The 20,753-nt window shown below is 44.6% G+C and overlaps 1 protein-coding gene across 2 annotated transcripts; it reads right to left on the reverse strand.

The window, feature by feature from the left end:
- Positions 1 to 118: 118 nt before the first annotated feature.
- On the reverse strand, positions 119 to 20,560 carry fbxo18 (F-box DNA helicase 1). 2 transcript variants are annotated; one of them, XM_023808854.2, is made up of 22 exons: positions 20,455 to 20,560; positions 19,544 to 19,603; positions 18,782 to 18,943; positions 17,959 to 18,434; positions 17,739 to 17,869; positions 17,515 to 17,650; positions 16,658 to 16,848; positions 16,206 to 16,295; positions 14,818 to 14,936; positions 13,434 to 13,602; positions 11,242 to 11,461; positions 9,631 to 9,718; positions 9,462 to 9,548; positions 8,854 to 8,990; positions 8,678 to 8,774; positions 6,690 to 6,856; positions 4,441 to 4,516; positions 4,070 to 4,273; positions 3,858 to 3,983; positions 1,024 to 1,127; positions 731 to 865; positions 119 to 607 (listed from the first exon to the last, which is right to left on the reverse strand). In XM_023808854.2, exons 2-22 carry the CDS (start codon positions 19,560 to 19,562, stop codon positions 440 to 442), a joined length of 3,102 nt encoding a protein of 1,033 aa, XP_023664622.1. In that variant the 5' UTR covers positions 19,563 to 19,603; positions 20,455 to 20,560; the 3' UTR covers positions 119 to 439. The 2 variants fall into 2 exon arrangements, with proteins under 2 accessions (XP_023664622.1, XP_023664623.1); XM_023808855.2 differs by lacking the exon at positions 20,455 to 20,560 and adding an exon at positions 19,950 to 20,054.
- Positions 20,561 to 20,753: the final 193 nt, after the last annotated feature.

Raw genomic sequence — 20,753 nt, forward strand, 5'->3', positions numbered from 1 at the left:
AACTTAAATGGCTCACTTAAATACTTGTAAACTCCCCAGGAACAGCTGGATACTTCTGCAGGGAGGACGTTGGACACAACATTCACCCTGAAAAGAAATACTCCAGACTCTCCTATGATTCCTGCCAGTCATTCACACCTTTATTATACATATACATCTACAGAACAACCTTAGAGCAACCAAAAAATCTCCCACTGTCAGAGAACGACTATGCTGATTGAACATTAATTAAAAGCAGACTGAAGCCTGTGTACTTAATTCTGTCAGGCCCTCAGAGGCAGAACCGTTTGACCCCCTCAGATACAAGTTAAATTAAGAGCAGCACTGTGAACGAGTCCTCTGGCTCAGAGCCCAGTCATCAGTCTCTCTCAACATCCTTGTCATGCTGTGCTTTCATGCCAGGAGATTCCTGATAAATCAGGAAAGTTCAGGGGGTCGCTCAGAAGAGAGCCATGAGCATGGCCACGTTGACGGGCAGCTCCAGCCGCTCGCGTGTGTATGGCATGGCTCTCACTCGCTCGGGGGCCTCGACGAGGAAGGCGGCGGGCCCCAGGCGCTGCTCCACGCAGGTGGCGCACAGAGGCCCCCCAGCATCTGTGTAGTGCATCTGCGAGGGGCAAACGTGCACATGCATCACCACCGGCTCACCTTGAATCCACGGCAGGTTTCAGAATCATTATAGAGGATTAGGGGAAAAAAAAGTAGGCTTTAGCCTTAGCAGGGTTCTTACGAATCTGATGGGGACTTTGCACATGGTGAGGGCCGACTCGACCTCAATGTGGTTCCGGCACTCTGGGACCGAGCAGCTGGGAGGCTGGCCCTCCGTCAGCAGGGCGCCAGTCAGCCGTGAGCGCAGAAAGTACTCCTACACCAAGGAAAAAGAGAGAGAGAGAGAGAGAGAGAGAGAGAGAGAGAGGGATACACCAAGGAAAGAGAGGACAACACCAAGGAGAGAGAGAGTGGATCAGGAAGTGGGTGGGGGAGATAAAAGGAAAGGGGGCCACCGTGACAGGCCATACTCACCCCCGCCAATGTGAGTAGGTTCTCGATGGTCTTGGTCAGGACCAGACGCCTCTTAGCTCGCGTTACTGCCACATACAGCACATTCCACTCATCGTCCGGGACGTCTGTGGAGTCGGGGAGGGGGGTTGTGGGTTAAGGGAGGAGAGCGAAGCAGGCGTAGAACCAGGCCCGGCGCCAAGGGGGGGCGTCGCCCCCTCAGAGGGATAATGCCGCCCCCTCTGTTAAAATAAGCCCTAACTGAACTTAAAAAAATTTTTTTTTTAAATTTATTTTCATTTTAAAAGACTAATATATGTTAGACCACTATATAGTTAGCTAAAAAATAAAGTCTACATTTTACATATGTGTCGGTACGTTCTAGACTAGATTTTCAAATCCAGGCCCTTGATTGGTCAATTGGGTGAGCGGGAGCAAACTAACTCGTTCACAACTTTGGGTTTTAGCAACTGGAAACATGCTACGGACACGGCAAAAGGGTTTAAGAGACATGCCAATAGTAAAGAACATCAAACATGCGTGGCTTTTTGGAAAGAGAGACAGTTGCGATGTTCTACAAGCAGTGAGATTTCAACTCCCTGATACGTCCTTCGGTTACTGCTCCCAACCTTGGGGTTACCATGGACAATCGTCTGTCCTTTTCCTCACATATCGTCAACGTTTCCTGCTCTTGTCGGTTTCTCATTTACATTTACAGCATTTGGCAGACGCCCTTAGCCAGAGCGACTTACATAAGTGCTTTAAGACTCCACAATGAATTTTTCCCGATACTAGCTCAATAAAACCAAGGCTATGAGTACCATCGATCTAATACTCTGTTGGAAAAGTGCATTTTTTTTTTTTAAAGGAATGCCAGAAAGTATAATGCCAGAAGTGTTAATTCAGGTATGAGGTATAGGTGCTAATTCTCCTGTTTAATATCAGAAGGATTCGTCCATTTCTTTCCACACAGGCTACCCAGATACTCTTTCAGTCCCTCGTCATCTCCCGCCTTGACTACTGCAACTCGCTTCTAGCGGGTTTACCACTGAGCGTCATTCGTCCCCTCCAACTGATTCAGAATGCAGCTGCTCGGCTTGTTTTCAACCTTCCCAAGTTCTCCCACACCACTCCTTTGCTGCGCTCCCTACACTGGCTTCCTGTGGCTGCCTGCATCAGATTAAAAAAAAAATGATACACTATCCATTTGGCATACAAAGCCAAAAATGATCTGGCTCCATCCTACCTAAAAGACCTCATCACACCCCGCACTGCACCACGATCTCTCCGATCCTCCAGCACTGCTCGACTGGTCCCACCACCCCTCAAGGCACAAGGAAGACACACCTCTTGGCTGTTCTCTGTTCTGGCACCAAGTTGGTGGAATGAACTGCCCCTAGATGTCCGAACAGCTGAGTCACTGAATGTCTTCAAAAGATGACTTAAAACACACCTTTTCCAGAAATGCCTGAATTAACACTTCTGGCATTATACTCTGTTTTTTTTCCTTTTATTAAAAAAAAAAAAAAAAACGCACTTTCCCAACAGAGTATTAGATCGATGGTACTCATAGCCTTGGTTTTATTGAGCTAGTATCGGGAAAAATTCATTGTAGAGTCTTAAAGCACTTATGTAAGTCTCTCTGGCTAAGGGCGTCTGCCAAATGCTGTAAATGTAAATGTAATGTAACTGTTTAATTCCGATCAGCTCTCTCGAACCCGCCTGTATGTCTCTGCCATTGTAGACATTATTGAATTTGTTGTCTCAAACAAATTGCCATTGAGGGGATCCATGGATTCGATTGATAACCGAGATCAAGCGGGAGGTGGACTTTTTCTGTCTTTGTTTGATTACACTTTGAGACAGAATGAAATGCTTGCCCGGGCTTATAGTCCAGTTCCGAAAACGCTATTGAGGTATGGTTTAATTTTTAAATGTTTTGGTGTGTTGGCTTGATCGAGAAATATGCGTCCACTTGCTTTATGTTTAATGTCAAACTTCGCTGCTGTGCCATGGTGTTTGTAACGCACGTTTAGGGTTTGTTAAACAGTAGCGTGTTTGTGTATGCGATCAAACAGTTATTATCATATAGAACTAATAATCGTACAGTGTGCATATTTTGGGAGTTAAATCGCCGCCCCCTCTCTGTATTTCAATTACCCCCCAACCTGTTTTCCGCTGGCGCCGGGCCTGGAGCGAGGGATCAAACAGAAGCAGCAGTGGGATGCGGTTTTTCCTTATTTTTTTTTATTTAGTCTTACCCATGCAGCTGAGTTACAACATTATTCCAAACTGTACTGGGGGGTGGAGACAATAAAAGCTGTCGGTACCAACACCAGCATCACATCAAACGCTTTTCCATACTGACTAGAAGCCTGAGTTCAGATCGGAGGCTGGTGCCAAACACACAAGGCTGCAGGTGCCAGAGCTCCCTGCCAGACTCGCGAGTTTCCCAGCGGTTCCCATGGTTTAATTGCGCTCCAACCTGCCTCTACTCGCAGGACTCATACTGCCCATACTTGCTTGTGATGGATTTAACACTTAATCATCGTTGCACCCGTCTACCATCCCAACAACTCAGTCCTCATCTGTGTGTGCGCACTCACACTCACACACACACACACACACACACACACACCTTCCTCCTTACATATTTATTTAGCAGGAGCTTTTATCTAAAGTTACATACATTTTTGAGAAAGCACGGTCAGCCAATCCCTGGAGCAGTTGGGGCTAAAGGCCTCGCTCAAGGGCCAAACGATGACATCACTCTGCCAACCTTGAGAATCGAACCGGCGATCTTCTGATCACAGATATGGCGTCCTAACCCGATGAGTCACACAGCGCCCCCCCCTCACCTCTGAGATGGTACCCGAGCCGCTGCATGTTGTGCTGGGCACAGGGCATCTTCACAAAGTCGTCCGTGACGACCACCGTGTCGAACTCCAGCCCTTTGGACTTGTGGACTGTCCCCAGGATCACATCTGTGCAAAATGACATCGAGCAGTTAATACTGAGAGCGCCGTGTGGCCCCTGGGATTTGTGGGCGTGCTCCCCATTCCCTGCTCACCGGCGTGGCGTGGGTCGTCCACAGACAAAGCACGGATCCGATCCACCAGCTCAGGGATGCGCACGTTATACTTCTCCACGATGATCAGCTTGACCTCCAGATTGAGGTCCTCCGACTGGAGAACATAGTGTTTCAAGCCTGCATAGCCGCCAAGGTTCGCCCTACAGAACCCTCTGATGAAGTAGTCCGTGATTGACAGGTTCTCTGCTCGAGAGAGAAAATACCAAAAAAACACACACCATACAGGAGGAATGTACAGATGTTTTTCTTGCAGTTTGTCCTAGCAACAAAGTGTTGCTGTGCAGCTGTGGAAGACATCATAGCTGGACAGACCTGCACTTTATGTTCAGGAAAAATCTGGCAACTCATACTTCTCTTTCGATCCTCTTCTGGCTGCATCAACACCCAGAGATCCATGATGGTCCCAAGTCCAAAGTTTTCAACACCCTGCAAAAGACGCCAATGTTAAATAAACAGCAAAAATGTACAGGACGATTACTATTTCGAATGATAAAAACCATGCAGGACAAACATCAGTGAAGCTTGCATGTCTGGGTTCAGAGCCTTTGCAGATTAGGAAACTTTCTTTGTGTCCAGAAGGTCACTGGTTTGAATCTTGTGGCCAGCAGAACAAGCATATCATTAATGGGCCACTGAGCATGGCCCTTAACCCCAAAACTGCTCTGGGGGTGTGGGAAAAAGAGCTGATCCTGCGGTTGTACCCCCCCAGTCCCTGTCTCTCATGGAGAGCAGAAATGGATATTAGGGTGCGGTGAAAAAAATCAAAATTTCCAATAGCAATTTCCAATAGTGTGGAAAAGTAGTCACTGTACTTCGTTATTAAACGTGCAAAATATCTTTGAAATAGGTTAATATTTTCAGGTTCCGCAACGCGATCGAAGTTTTCACCTGTCACATCAATGGGCAATATACACTATCCATTATCTATACTTATCGGTGTTGCCAGTATGTCAGTGTAAGCATGCTCCTGTGGTATAGATAATGGATAGTGTATATTGCCAGTATGTCATTGTAAGCATGCTCCTGTGGTATAGATAATGGATAGTGTATATTGCCAGTATGTCAGTGTAAACATGCTCCTGTGGTATAGATAATGGATAGTGTATATTGCCAGTATGTCAGTGTAAGCATGCTCCTGTGGTATAGATAATGGATAGTGTATATTGCCAGTATGTCAGTGTAGGCATGCTCCTCTGGTATAGATAATGGATAGTGTATATTCCCAGTATGTCAGTGTAAGCATGCTCCCGTGGTATAGATAATGGATAGTGTATATTGCCAGTATGTCAGTGTAAGCATGCTCCTGTGGTATAGATAATGGATAGTGTATATTGCCAGTATGTCAGTGTAAACATGCTCCTGTGGTATAGATAATGGATAGTGTATATTGCCAGTATGTCAGTGTACACATGCTCCTGTGGTATAGAAAAAGGATAGTGTATATTGCCAGTATGTCAGTGTAAGCATGCTCCTGTGGTATAGATAATGGATAGTGTATATTGCCAGTATGTCAGTGTAAGCATGCTCCTGTGGTATAGATAATGGATAGTGTATATTGCCAGTATGTCAGTGTACACATGCTCCTGTGGTATAGAAAAAGGATAGTGTATATTGCCAGTATGTCAGTGTAAGCATGCTCCTGTGGTATAGACAATGGATAGTGTATATTACCAGTATATCAGTGTAAACATGCTCCTGTGGTATAGATAATGGATAGTGTATATTGCCAGTATGTCAGTGTAAGCATGCTCCTGTGGTATAGATAATGGATAGTGTATATTGCCAGTATGTCAGTGTAAACATGCTCCTGTGGTATAGATAATGGATAGTGTATATTGCCAGTATGTCAGTGTAAGCATGCTCCTGCGGTATAGATAATGGATAGTGTATATTGCCAGTATGTCAGTGTAAGCATGCTCCTGTGGTATAGATAATGGATAGTGTATACTGCCAGTATGTCAGTGTAAGCATGCTCCTGTGGTATAGACAATGGATAGTGTATATTACCAGTATATCAGTGTAAGCATGCTCCTGTGGTATAGATAATGGATAGTGTATATTGCCAGTATGTCAGTGTAAACATGCTCCTGTGGTATAGACAATGGATAGTGTATATTGCCAGTATGTCAGTGTAAGCATGCTCCTGTGGTATAGACAATGGATAGTGTATATTGCCAGTATGTCAGTGTAAGCATGCTCCTGTGGTATAGACAATGGATAGTGTATATTGCCAGTATGTCAGTGTAAACATGCTCCTGAGCGCCACATTTCTGAATGAGTTCTTTCCCACTTACTCATTGTCACTGACCGATTGTTAGGTTCTTGTATTAAATTGGAACAATTTTACATTGCGTTATGACAGATGATACAAAGCGTGGATCTACGCATTGATGTGACAGGTGAAATCTTCGATCGCGTGGCGGAACCTGAAAATATGAACCTATTTCAAAGATATTTTGCACGTTTAATAACAAGGTCCAGTGACAACTTTTCCGCACTATTGGAAATTTAGATTTTTTCACCCCACCCTAAAAAAGCACCATAAAAGCATTGTCAAAAGAAGAGGCTTGAACGATATTGAAAGGTAAACGAGAGTCACCCCAACAATGTGCAGCCTTGGACGCGGCTCAGATTCAGTGAGCCTCACGGCCCCGTCGAACACGGTGCCGTTCTGCCGCGACAAAATGGCCACCTTCCCCTTCCGAGGATCCGCTGGACTGAAGTACTGGAGGCCTTCGGCGGGGTCGCTCTCCCCCCTCACGCTACCTGGACACCAGTCACACACACACACACACAAGTTAGTGTACCTATCTAAATGGGGACTGTCCATTCATTTCTATGGGAAAAACCCTAATCCCAATCACGACGCCCTTAACCTCTACCCATCCCTAACCTTAACCATAAGTAACCAACCCAAATACAAGACTTTTGGCATTTTTACTTTTTTGATTGCATTCACAGATTCTTATAAAACTGAGGTTATCCAAATGGGGACCTCAAAAGATGTCCCCAAAAGTAGGGAAATTTCACAATTTGGACAATTTGGCCCTCAAATGTGATCTATGCAAACCCACACACACACACACACACACACACACACACACACCTAGCAGATACTTCTGTCTTTTTAAGGCAAACAGCACATTACAAACATATGGCTGCTGAAGATCAGACTAGGCGTAGGTACAGCTTAGGCTGAGCTTCAAGTAAATGCCCAGGAACAAGTATAAGCAGTATTACAGTAAAAGCTACACACCATCATCCAAACAAAACAAAAACCTAATAACACAAATTGTGCAAATTAACTAAAACAAGTTGTCACACAGACATACATGCAGTGGCCTGGGACCTGCTGGTTTGTGTAGCCAACAGGGCAGAGAGTGCTGGGTGGATGGACAGAGGCGGTACTGTGCTCACAGACTGCCAGGCCTGCTCGGGTGGGGTTAGAATTGGGTGGTGTGACTGTGCCTCTGCCATGCATTTTAAGGTGGGGGGGGGGGGGCACAACGAGGAGGTATTATATTACCAGAAAGTGTAATAACAACCACATTCTGGGAACATGGAGGGCTGGGTTCTAGTATTGGTATTCCGGGAAAAGACAAGTCTTGAAGAGAGAGGTTTTTGTCTCTCTCCTTCGCTAACTGAGGAGAGCTAATAGTATTTTCACAGTATCAAAAGAACATGTGCAGTCAGCATGGGGGGAAGTGAGGGAGAGCGAGAGAGAGAGGAAGCGAGAGAACAAAAGAGAGACAGTGGAGAGGGAAGGAGAGACTGTGCTTTTCCACTGGTATACAGGAACCAAGTCATACCCAAGCTGTACCGCAAAGAGATACTAGTTACAGCACGGTTCCAGCACACTTATTTACTGTACACACGGTGTACATCATGATGTACTATATGCTATTTTCCTCTAGCGTGTCTGTGAGAATCACTATTTTATGTTAGCATCAACCGCTAGTGGAATTAGCATTAGCTTGCATGAATTTGTATTACAAATCCATTCTGTTCAGCTGTTCTATATAGCTTTTTTAAGCAGGAGGTTGGGAATGCATCAGTATGTCGTGATGTGCAATAATGATAATAAATAATATATAGTATATGCCTTTTTTCCTTCAGTCAATCCATGCATATCGATGGAAATCACTGGTATCTCCATGCATTTCAACCAATCAGATGGTGGTAATGCAACCAACAAGCAGGGTCAGGTCAGCGTGGGTACGGCTTGGATAATTTACAATAGAATACCGTCTCTTTGTGGTACGGCTCGGTTCTTGGTGTCAGTGGAGAAGTGCTGAGAGACAGAGAAGCATAGACTGTTCCTCCCCCCACACGGCCAGATTCTTAGACTGACGTCCGCAGATAGCCATTCACTAACTAAGGGGGTGGTGGGGTGGGTGGTGTTGTGTCACTCAGCATGATAGGAAGTGGAAGGCGATTGGAAGATTGCTCCCAATTGCTCCTGGGACTGACTGGCTTTGCTTTCTCAAAAATATATGTTGTGTTGGATAAATCAAATGCACATTAAAAATGGCCCCTACCAATGGTCTGGGATGCTGCCTGATCAGGGTCCTCCTGCAGATCACTTACCTTCCCATTTCCCGCCAACCAACGTCTTTGTCACATTTTTACAGGCCTCTAAAATGGTGGCTCCCACGTAGGCAATCTCTGGGCCAAACCTGAAGCTCTTCAGAAGAGCACACATACGTCGCTGTTACTCTATGTGTGAGTACTATGCACGTGCGTTTGTGTGCGAACACCCTTACCTGCGTTAGGTAGTACAGGTGAGTATGAGGCACCGTCTGCATGGCGTTGACTGCTCCCCTGAATGTATAGATCTGCTGGTGAGGGTCTCCTACCAGGACCTTCCCACAGCGCTGGGACATCATGATATCCAGGATGACTACAGAGACAATGGGGAACTCTAATCATTAACATTAACATAGTGGTTGGCTAAGCTAATGTCAAGCTCTCAGCACAAAGGCCAAATTCTCTATCCAAATAAATGGAAATTCAAAAGACATGACTGCACTTTCCAAAAAGCAGTTTTCTGCTCTAGGATACGTCTTTAAACAAGGCACATGATCTGATTGGATACTTGCCTATCAATAGGGCGTATGATCTGATTTGATACCTATCTATCATTAGAGCATATGATCTGATTGGATACGTGACAATCAGTAGGGTGTATGACCTCATCTCGAGGCTTATATGGTGAAGCTTTACTTTGCCCAACAAACTCATCTGACAGAAGAAATACTGTTAGCCTCCCTGCTAATTCACATCCCCATGCTTATGGTAGACAGACGTTTGGTTTAAAAAAACAAATAAACAAAAAAAAAAGACACACAGCAGCACCCATGTGCAGGACAACCTGGACTGCAGTCCTGAGCCTCGTCAATGAAGATCACGTCATATTTGTCCAAGCACGGCTTCTGCAGCTGCCACAGCTTGAGGTACCCTAAAAAGACACCCAGCACTCAGACCCCGATCCCTAAGTCTGACCACCCTGCCCTGCCCTGCCCTGCCGTCACCCGTTTTACCATCATGAGTCATATGGTACGCTGGCTTCCTCATCGGCGTCAGATCCTTCATTTTCTCCCAAATATCCTGAGCGATACTTGCAAACATCTGTGGATGTTGGACAAAGGCCCAGGGAAACAAAGTTCACAAAGCGGAGAGAAGCAAACACAAGCAGCTTGTAGAACATGTGTTTATAAAACGGTTTGTGTTTATGATCTGTAGCTTCTTAAAATTCCGTAAGAGGTCATGTTTTGCTTTTTTTTTTTATACCTTCAGACAGCAAGCAGTTTAAGTGCTTTTCCACCACACCAAGTAAAATACTTTTGGTACTTTTACCTTTCCATTGACTTGCGGTCGAGTACCAGTATCAAAAGTTCCAATATTGAAATTGTCAAACCAGCCGGGGTACTTCTTTGGTACTTCGGTACTTTTGGGTGGGACTTGAAACACTTTCTTTGTCAATTGGTTAAGCAAATAGCCTGCCTCTGACGCACAATACAAATGCCGCCTTGAAAACAGTTGCGAACTCAGAAAATAATGAAAAAAGAAGTATAAAAAAAAATTATGATAATGCTATTTGGTCATAAGAACATGTACAACAAAAAGATCCGAATGGCATGACAAGAAAGTAAAAAGTATTTTGTTGAATATACTAATACAGCAGGCATACAACGTACTGTCCTAGCGATGTGATTTAGTTATAAATAGAGTGATATGATTCGGTTGTAAAAATATTGGGGTATTTATAAAACAAAAAAGGAGTTCATAAATTTCTCATAACCCCGTCTTCGAGTTATTTAAACGGCAAGGTTGAAAATGATTATGATTGTCTCGGAGAGCATACGAAGCGCTCATGCAAAAGCAGCAGAGGTAAACTTTGATTTTAAACATATAAGAATCTATAAAAAGATTAATAATTAAAATTGCTATTTTCCTATGACAGAGTAACAGAGTAAAAATATTTTAGCAAAACTTTAAACCCCACGCCATAATGTCCACATATAGAATTGAAAATAATAAAAAGCCTCATTTTAATATAACTGACTAGCTATTTAAAAATTGGATGTTAGTATATATATATGGATAACAGCTGATGTTAGTATTAATATTGCACATCATCCAGCCCTAAAATATACTACAACCATTTTTCGAATTCAGTACAAAAACCCTGCCTTGCGCTGTGATGTCATTTGGAGCCGCTATCAGTTTTTACATCAGTGGAAAATCATTACCTTGAAGTTCCGTACTTTTGGTATTTTTTTGAAGTACCAAAAGTTCGGTACCTGGTGCAGTGGAAAATGCCCTAAAGGTCAGGGAGTTCAAAGTAAACGTACTGTTCATCTCTCTTTCACATGCTGCCGTTTCTTTGATAACAAACAAAGAAAATATGAAGACAAATCGTCTAGGAAATATCAGTTATCGGTACCAGTAATATTAGACAAAATATATGAGTTATTGGTAATAGCCAAAATTTTTGTATTGGTGGCACCACGTCTCTCTCTCTCTCTCTCTCTCTCATACACACACACACACACACACACAATTATGCTAAGGTGGCTGTTTCCTGCAGAGTTCCATTGAGCTTTTGGTCCTTCCTGAGCCCTGACATACAGTAATGAGCCGCTTCCTACCAGCTTCTCCTGGTGACTCGGGGATTTTTTCTGCCCTTTGGTGGTTTTGTACTCTGTCGGGACGTGGTCAACATCGATGTCCCTGCACTCCGAGGACAGGAATGCAGTGATGGTCCGGGTGACGACCTTGGCATTTACATAACCACCGTGGCCCTTGGGCAGCACCCAGGCCACAGAGAAGGGCTTTAGGTTGCTGGAGAGTTTCCGTATCCGTTGGTACCTGAGGACGGAAGCCGCAGTCTAGATAACGAAACTACAGACTAAAGTTTCACAAGCTTGACCACCTCACTGGTTAAGAGTCATGATCATAAGGTTGACGGCAGAGAGGTTTCAGCATCGGGCCTTTAATCCACGATGACTGACTGACCTTACTGTCAAAAAACAAAAACACAAATTATATCTGTATACCAAAACGCAAAACTGTATGTTTCCTTGAACAAAACAAAACAGCTGTGAAAAAAACCGTATAGAGAGTAGGATTTGCACAGACTAATCGACTTTACAGGTCTCTGATGATGCTCAAGTTGGAATTCCGACTTGTGCACTCAGAGGGATCGACACAACCTGTGCTCAGAATTCAAGATGGCTGCACCCTTTATCAACAGAAATTAAAGCTGTGGTTTTATACTGTTTATTAGCACTTAAGTCTAATTTGTGGCTCAATAAATCGGTCGTACACACAGTACTGTCCAACCGCAATCTGTAGATGTGTTGCTACGGTGTTTTTATGCGCAAAATACTGCGTAATGTGTTGTTATCCATTGATATTGCTAACAATGGCTAGCTAGAACTGGGGACAGTTTCGTTAAGCAGGATTTTTTGCTTAAGTGGACAACTTGTTGGATTTAAGGCAGTCTGGGCTAATTTAAACTGGGGTAAATTAAGTTAGCTGGGTAAGCAAAAAAATCTTGCTTTTTGAAACGGGTCCCTGGTATTGTTAAATGGCTTTCGGGCACACTTAACTTGTGTGTGACGTCATTCTCAGTTCCAAGTTCTGACCCCCAAAGTAAATGGAGCACAGCATAAGCTTGATGTCAACTACTCACTGATCGCACAATTATGACACTAACAACATGGATGCCTCAGAGAACACCAGTTACGCAGAAATGCGGGGGATTAGATAGAAGTAGTGTGGTAAAAGCTGAGCAGACAGAATTATTTTACGTATCTCAAATTACATTTAATACATTAATAAATATCTTTTTACTTGCATCTCCATATATCTGCATCAGAAAATTCCACCAATAACCAACATGCTTTTGTCTAATATTGCCGGTGAAACTTGCTGGGATAACGGGATAATGTTACATCATTTTTTGTTCTGTGAAAAATGAAAGATCGATCTGCTGGCCAGATTTACTAATGAATTATTAAAATGTCGCAGGACGCATTAGTAAAATATAAATAATTGGCTGTGTCCTGATTTGACTGTGATCACGCCTCCCAATAGGTAACATTATTTTGGGGTGGCAGTGTAGTTTCGTATGAAATTATGTGCTAATTTAACATAAAGGTCATAGTATCTATTGTGCGATGGCAAAGTGATACACCAAAGTAGCCCATAGCTACAGTTCCTGGTCGAGACGGCTCAGGAACTCAGAACTAGGAACTAGGTTCCTGAACTTTGGTAAGAAGGTGCATTACAGCCACGAGGAGCAGACTTAAAGAGTCTTGCATTATTTTGGTTTTCCTTCCCAAGTATTGTACTAGTATTTCATTTTTTTTTTCTTATGCATTTAAATGGAAGTTGCAGCATACAAGTGTTATTGCTACGTAAATTGTTGGCACTCAGTTGCAACCTGTTGTTGTTTCTACTTGTTCCTGTTCCTTGTAAAAGATGCATATCAGCTGCCTGTTGTCAGCATATGCAATGTTTTGTGAACACAGATTGTGCCCAGCAAAGCATCCCTTTCACCTCTGGCTTTATAACATACGATAAACTGCCGACTTTAAAAAATCTTAAGTTGTGCAGACCCTAATAGAGAGTTGTGATTATCCAATGCATGCCTTGAGAGTGCTCTAAGTAAACAAACTGACCAATGCAATAATCAGACACAGCTACACTGACAAGAACTTAAGAAAACTAGGTCACTGACTTTTACTGGCAAGGTAAAAGCAAAACAACCTTGTTACTGGTGAGCAGGCATGTGACAGGGGTGGGGTTTAAGGGTAGGGGGGCAGGGGGCACAGACCTGGTGCCAACGGCACGGAAGGCCATGCAGTGCACTGTCTTGCAGTCGACATTCTTGGGGAAAGCACGCCGGGCCTCGGCTGCCACTGAGCGATTGAACGCCACATAGAGGAAGCGTAGATGTGGCCTCTGCCAGGCGAACTGCACCAGTGTGGACGTCTTCCCAGTGCCTGTGGGGGGGGAGAGGGAGGAGTACTGGGCATCTAATAAGTAGATGTGCAGGCAAATCGCAGTGGGATCAGAGAGCATGACGCAGACACATGTGTGAGACATTCGTAAACACTAATTAGAACAGCATGCTCAAAAATCCTTGGTTAGGCTGTAGATAAACACACTGTACAGGCAACAGGGCTTCAGTTTGTATGCATCTGTGTGTATGGGTGTGGTGTGAAACCCATCTAGTCAGTAGAGCATGCTGTTCAGCATTTCCTAAATGAGTAACATTTATTTAATATTTAGTGTAGTGACTGAGTGTGGCCAACAGGGGTCCCACACTGATGTATTACCCAGCACATGAAGGGCAAAATCCTCCAGTGCCATCAAGGCTAAATTCCCCCGCTTTGCTCATCCGACATCATCCCCCCCCCCAACCCTTGGAATCTGCACTCCTTACATCCCTTCATCGTACTGCTGAAAAACACTTCCCACCAGATCTCAGGTGAGCTACAGCACGTAGAGGAGTGGGGCGTGTGTTATACGTTTCATTTGCTGCTGCATTTACATTTATCTAGTGGGCAAACAGCACATTACACACATTCACCTACAAAGCAGTCGAATGGGCTAAGATCCAATGAATGCCAAGGCACAAGAGGAAACTGTGTTGGAAGAAGAGCTACACGGCATTTTCCAAACAAAGCAAGAACCTAATAAGACTACTCTGCCCTACAAAGGTAAAACACAATAACTATTCTGGTAATGACACCAAGAAAAGGCAGTTCAAAGCTTTTTGACTGTCCACGTACGGGTAAATGACAGGGTTTTCTTCAAAGCATAGTTGAACTAAGATTTTTTGCCATGAGATAAAACAGAGCCTAAGTGACCAAATTTTATCTTTATCTCAAGCTTGCTCTACAAAGAGCAAGTTGCAAGTTACAAGAGCAAGTTGAGGGACGCGTAAAAAGAATTTCCCCACGGGGATTAGTAAAGTGTTCATTATGTGGCTGCTTTTTAATGGTGCGGTACGCCAGCACTGTTGCCCACGTCCTGTCGCGCAGCGACACGCCCATAAACCGCCTTACGCCAATGCAGCTCTCAGTGCAGGTTAGGAAACATTCCTTATGGGCAAACACTCCGTTTAAACTGTTTTGGCAGCGCAGGCTTCTGGAGGAGGGTCAGGTTAAAGCAGGCAAGGAGGCAGACGTGCAGGGCTTGTGCTGGGGCCTCACCTGCAAAAGCCATGACCTTCACGACGTGATCTGCCTGGATTGGGTGGCTCAGGATCCGCTGCTGTTCGTTCGTTGGCCGGAAGGTCTCACGAGAGCAGGATTTCATGGGAGGGTTTATGCTGGGGTGAGGGTGGTAATACAGCCAAGTATGCAGTTGGGGCCAGTGAAGACTGTTTATCATTTAGCAATATATTACACAGCTGTGCAGTTAAATGACTAGTTTGCACAAACCTCCCCGACTCCACAAAGTTGCTCAACCCCATTTGCATGAGCCTGTGATTTGTAAGTATATGGGTGGGTCCAGGCAGCTCATGTATGAAAGATAATTTCATCATTCCGTAAGTCTCAGTTCCATCTGCGCTGACGCCTTTCAGGCAGGACTGGCAAAGCGGGTTTCCTCGTGGCCTCAACCTTGGTTGCTCTCACCCAACTATCTTACACAGGACAGCTACATTCAGATGTAAGCACCCGCGAAGTCCTAATTATCCCTAATTAGTCGAGTGTCTGGCCCAATGCTGCACATGTAGCCGTAGTTGCTAATGAAATGCATGGGGTCTGGCAAATTTCTAGGGGAGTTCAGTAATCTTAATACATGGCCATATAAGGCATTGTTCCATGTAACAGGCAGCAGAAATGTACCAGATACCAGATTTTAACCAACCCAGTTACAGACATGGATAAATTTGTTGGCACCTTTACAGCTCATTGGAAAAGTGCTTTATGCCTCCTGAAAGGTGATTAATCTAAAAGCAATTGTGTGATGTATACCTGAATGCCTTTGATATGTCATCAAGTAAAGCAAAGCAAGTGTGAAGAGACAAATTATTGCTTATTCTACAAAAATACATAACTGCCCAGTGTCAGAAAGCTGTGTCTCAGAAGCAGGTCACGGATGCTTCAACAGAATGATGAGCCAAAACACAGATCTAAAAGCAGCCAGGAACAACTAATAATGAAACACTGGGGTATTCTGAAGTGGCCTTCTAGGATCCCTGATCTGAATCCTGTCGAACATCTATGGGCCAGACTTCGTGCTGGCAAGTGCAGAAGTCTCAGAGATACAGGAATCACCTGCTAGCAGTGAGTGCCTGTACAGGTTGTGCAACAAAATATTAGGTCCCATCATTTTTGTCAGTGGCATTCAGTTGTGTTATTATTTAAAATATTCTGTTGAATCAAAAGTCTAAAGCAAAGTCTGATTTTTATTAAATATGGAGTAAATAATGATAGGTGCCGATTTTCTTTTCTCAATTTCAAGTTATTTCAGAAACAACTCTGGGTTCTTTGTTTGTGGAAGGGTACCAATACATTTGTCCATGTCTGTACATCACAGTAAAATGATTCTGTTCTATTTTGTGTTGGGCTGAGGGGCGTCGCTGAAGACTGACCCACTCTCCTCTGTCCACGATTCACCCAGGGTTGCAGGTGCCGAGCTGTTCTCCATCAGGTGCAGGACATAGAAAATGTTGTAGTGCCACCTGGTGGTTGAAAAGAATGGAATTATTTGGACACAGAGTTGAATACTGCACTACCGCAAATCAAAATACATACAGAGTAAAAGGTCCAACAGACTCTCCCATACTGAGGGATAAATCCTGGGTCTTCAGATTGGGGAAAAAAAAAACAACCAATAGTCCCACAGGTTACACTTACAATAAGCTTTAACGTATAGCCTTATCGGCCAACGCGCTACATCCCCCATATAGGCGACGGTCTTACAAAACTTTTCAAGTCGCCGCGCGGCTGATCAGAGGAAACTTAACCTTACGCAAAGACCCCGCCTACCTCCGTCTCCTACACCCCACAATGCCTTGGGTCCTTCTCCACCCCACCGGCTCACCTGTTGCTAATACGGATTCCAGTCTCCCTCATGGCCAGCAGCAGGGTGGCCGTGTACCAGAGGAACTCTGAGACACCCCCGGGGAACGGCAGGCACCCGGACCGGTCCACCTGGGCCGCCAGGTCCAGCATATCCATCACGCTCTCGGCCAGGATGAGCATCAGCGCCAAGGCGGCCCACGGGTTCGGACCCTGACGGCGAGCAAGAGCCGAAGAGAAGCCGGAAACTGACCATCATCATCATTATTACCATCATCAACTTACAAACTTTATTAATATTACTGTTTATGAATGAGCACTTTGACTTTTACCACATCTTATTAGAACTGGCACAGATCTGGTAAAACCATCACTTTGGCTGGTCCCTGTTTTACACCCTAAACCTCTAAGTATCTGACTGCCACTCAATTTTAAATTGATTATTAAATCTGACCTGCAAATTGATTGCTCATTTTGTATAGAGGACAAAAAAATGATGTAACGCCTTTCCGTCAGTATCGATCCCCGTTACACAGTATTTTACTTTTAATCAAGTGGCCCGCTTGGGCTGAAGACCTCCTGGCCTGAGGTCATTTGACTTTGAGGCCCATGCCCTAAACCAGTGTTATTCAACTCACGGTCCTCGAGGTCCGAGCCCTGCTGGTTTTCCAGCCTTCCTTTACCTGTCAGTCAGGTGTGAAGCCTCTGACCAATCAGAATCAGTAATTATTAAACAACTACCTGGGAGAACTGAAAACACGGCTTGGATTTGGAATCGAGGTCCAGAGTTGAAGAACCCTGCCGTAAACCTTCTGAGTCCAGCCGTCCCTCATCCACAAGCCCCTGACACCTCTGACTCCTCCAACCTTGAGCACGTACCCCATCCACTTGCTCCATCCCAGGGAACCTGTGCCTCAAGCAGGCCTCTGCCTGGGCGAACAGCTGGTGTTGCTGCACACAGCGTAGTACCTCCTCTGGGCAGACCCTGACACCACGCAGGAAGTGAGGCGTACACCTGTGGGCGGAGCCACAGGAAGAAGACTGAGACCAGACCCACCCCTCAGGCATCTCACACACACCCCCCGGCCGCCATACTCACTCACCTCACCATGTTAAGCACGCACAAGTCATTCCTGGGAGTGATGTCATTGTCCCTCAGGATGGCAGTGATCTCTTCCACAGCCTGGCTCTCCTTCATTCTGAAGCGGAAGTACATCTTCTTCCAGGGCACAAACTAGAGTGAAAGGGAGCCTTGGTGAACACTGACAAGATGCAAAGCTCCTTCCAGAGCCCCAGCCCAGTAGGGGGCGACGTCTGTCTCACCATCGGGTCTCTGACCACGTCCCTCCAGCGGCGGCACACCAGGCAGGCGGAACAGTACAGGTCCTCTGCAGACAGATGCACCAGCACCATCCTTAGGACTTCCTCTGGCAGGTCGCCTAGGCTACCATGAGGTTCTGCCCAATCACGAGTGCTCCCCAGGAGCCCATAGTGGGCATCAGGCAACGGCTCCACACCATCCTCCACTTCCAGCTTCACATGGCTGGCACTGTGCAGAGCTGCAGGATAGCCTTGGCTGCCGCAGCCAGCTGCCACCTCGGGCTCCCCGGCCTGTGCACCCCCCGGGAACCCCTGCAGCAACTCGTCCTCTGAGAGGCCTTGCAGCACTTCATCCGGGATGCAATCATCCCAGTCGGTCTCCTCTTCCTTCTTCACAACAACCGCGGTGGCCTTTTTGGGGCTGACTGTGACGACGCCTTTCACAGGGAAGAACGTCCTGATGCCCTGCTGTACGGCTTCTGCGTTTCAGCCAAAGGGAGAGAGAGGAGTCGTCGTCAGCTGTGTTTGAGCATCACGATGACCCTAATGCCACTCAGGACCCCCCTCTGGGTGGCCCCATATCTCGCACATTCGAACATAAAGCTTCATACACAGCCACTGTCTATATGAAGCTTAGAGCCCAAAGTGGAATGAACGAACAGCCAAGTAAACACAGGTGACTCGTAAACTAGGAAGCCTGCATTACACTCAATGTGTTATCTATATGTAAAGTTTTCTTTATTTCTTTATCTATATTAAGTAGTATGAGATCAGAAATATACAGTCTGTGTAAAAATCAATCCTGCCCATGGTGAGTCCACTGTACCTCTTCTGCCCCTCTTGGTGGGGGATTGCGGGTACAGCCCGCGACTGCAGTGTGCTTGGTTGCGTGGTACAGAGCTGGGCTGGGTCAGGGGGAGACTGCCATCCATGCTGTCGCCCAATTCAGCACACTCGCTGGCATTCAGGTGCCTCCGCTTTGCCCGCCCTGCACACACACACACATACACAGGGAGGCACACTAGCATCCCAAAGCAGGCTTCAACCTTGGCCTTGCTTTGTGGATCCCACATGCTAAGTATGGACTACTCTAGTCCAATGGTTCTCAGTCCTGTTCCTGGTGCTCCCCCAACCAGAATGTTCCCACCCTTACTTAATCAGGCTTGTATGGTCCTTAATAGGCTAATGATGAATGTGGCAGGTTGAAAGCAGTGTGGGTTGGAATGAAAACATTCTGGTGGGCGGGCTCCAGGAACAGGATTAAGAACTACTGCTCCAGTCCTTGTGAGCCACCAGATAAAACACTTTCAAAGGAGCTTTTAAAAATGTGTCTTTGTTTAACACAATAAACATGAATGAGGCTTAGGCGTGTACCACCTGTAATGTTTTGCACCAATGCAGAATAATTGTAATAAATATAAAATGTCTTATTTTTGAGAGTTTCAAGTAACATTGTTTTTTTGTCCTTTATTCATATCATTGGAGACAAAACATTGGTCTCTGGTACAGTAGCATTAAAATGCCATATATTTAGCTGCAGCACTATATTTTTGAATGTTCAATACTCGTTGTACCATATACACTTCACCTCTCATTGCCGATTCCATTGTTGTTTAAAATACTGCGAGAAGACAGCATCTGGACTCTCCTGTAAGGTAAGAAAGACGCAAATATTTAACAAAATCCCGGAAATTATGCTGAACCGTCGTTTCTATAACGGCAAACATACGGTTTTTCCCGAAATGCCTTATAGTGGTCAAGCGAAAGAACGAAAGTCAAAGATAAAATTTAAGTATGACAACTTGCACACGGAAAACATCGTTATTAAAATACTATACATAAAATATGCTGCGTTTAATATAATTTATTAAAGGAGATTAAACACAATTGCTTGGGTGCCTCCGATGAGTGAAAGTTAACCTAAAATCATATCTACTTATAGCTGTTTTTTTTTCCAAAAAGTTGTTTTCCCTCGTAAACGGTAACTAACTTGCCTTATGTTTATTTCAGTCTCATTTGTTAATTGCTCAATATACATTAGTGATGTATTAAACTGTCCCCAGCCCTGCCATGTATAAATACAAAACACAATATATATTTTTGTGTATTAATGTCGGGGCGACGACATTTATCACAGAGTTTAATTTTACACAAGCAACAGGAATCCCGCGCATGCACTCTAATATACATTCAATGCTTTTCGCACAATCATGTATTTAATTTAAAAAATCATACTAATCATTAAATTGGTTTTTGCTGAAAAGTCCGTAAATTAAATTATATACGTCGCTGAAATCCATGGTTGAGCTTTGGTTGGCCAACTTAATTTTTCCCGACGGCCATAAAGTTGTAAACATAAGGGTTGCGACTGAATTCGAATACAGTACTTAATATCCTGCATATTACCTGACCTGGATATTTACTAATGACATACGTTGACCTCCACGAAAGTTAAAAACTGTTGAAAATGCGTATTCCAGTTTATTGTCTTATACTTACATTTGTACACATTCGGTACTTCCTCTGTCATCTTTGGTACAGCTCCTGTGGCCTTGTGGGATAGCGTGGCGTCCACTGGTTGCAGTAGGTCATCCGGGTATCGTTCGTCACTGTATATTAGATTATTTTAGTCTATACTTTATTGTCATTGTACCAGTACAATGAAATGCACTTTAGTGTCTAACCAGAAAGTGCACATAGTAGAGTAAGTTGCAATAAGGCAGCAAATGAGAATATATTCATAATGAAATACATATAATAATGGAATCACTAATTATTAATGGAATTTGTATACTCAA

The sequence above is a fragment of the Paramormyrops kingsleyae genome, chromosome 1 (genome assembly GCF_048594095.1).
Source record: "Paramormyrops kingsleyae isolate MSU_618 chromosome 1, PKINGS_0.4, whole genome shotgun sequence".
NCBI classification, from domain to species: domain Eukaryota; kingdom Metazoa; phylum Chordata; class Actinopteri; order Osteoglossiformes; family Mormyridae; genus Paramormyrops; species Paramormyrops kingsleyae.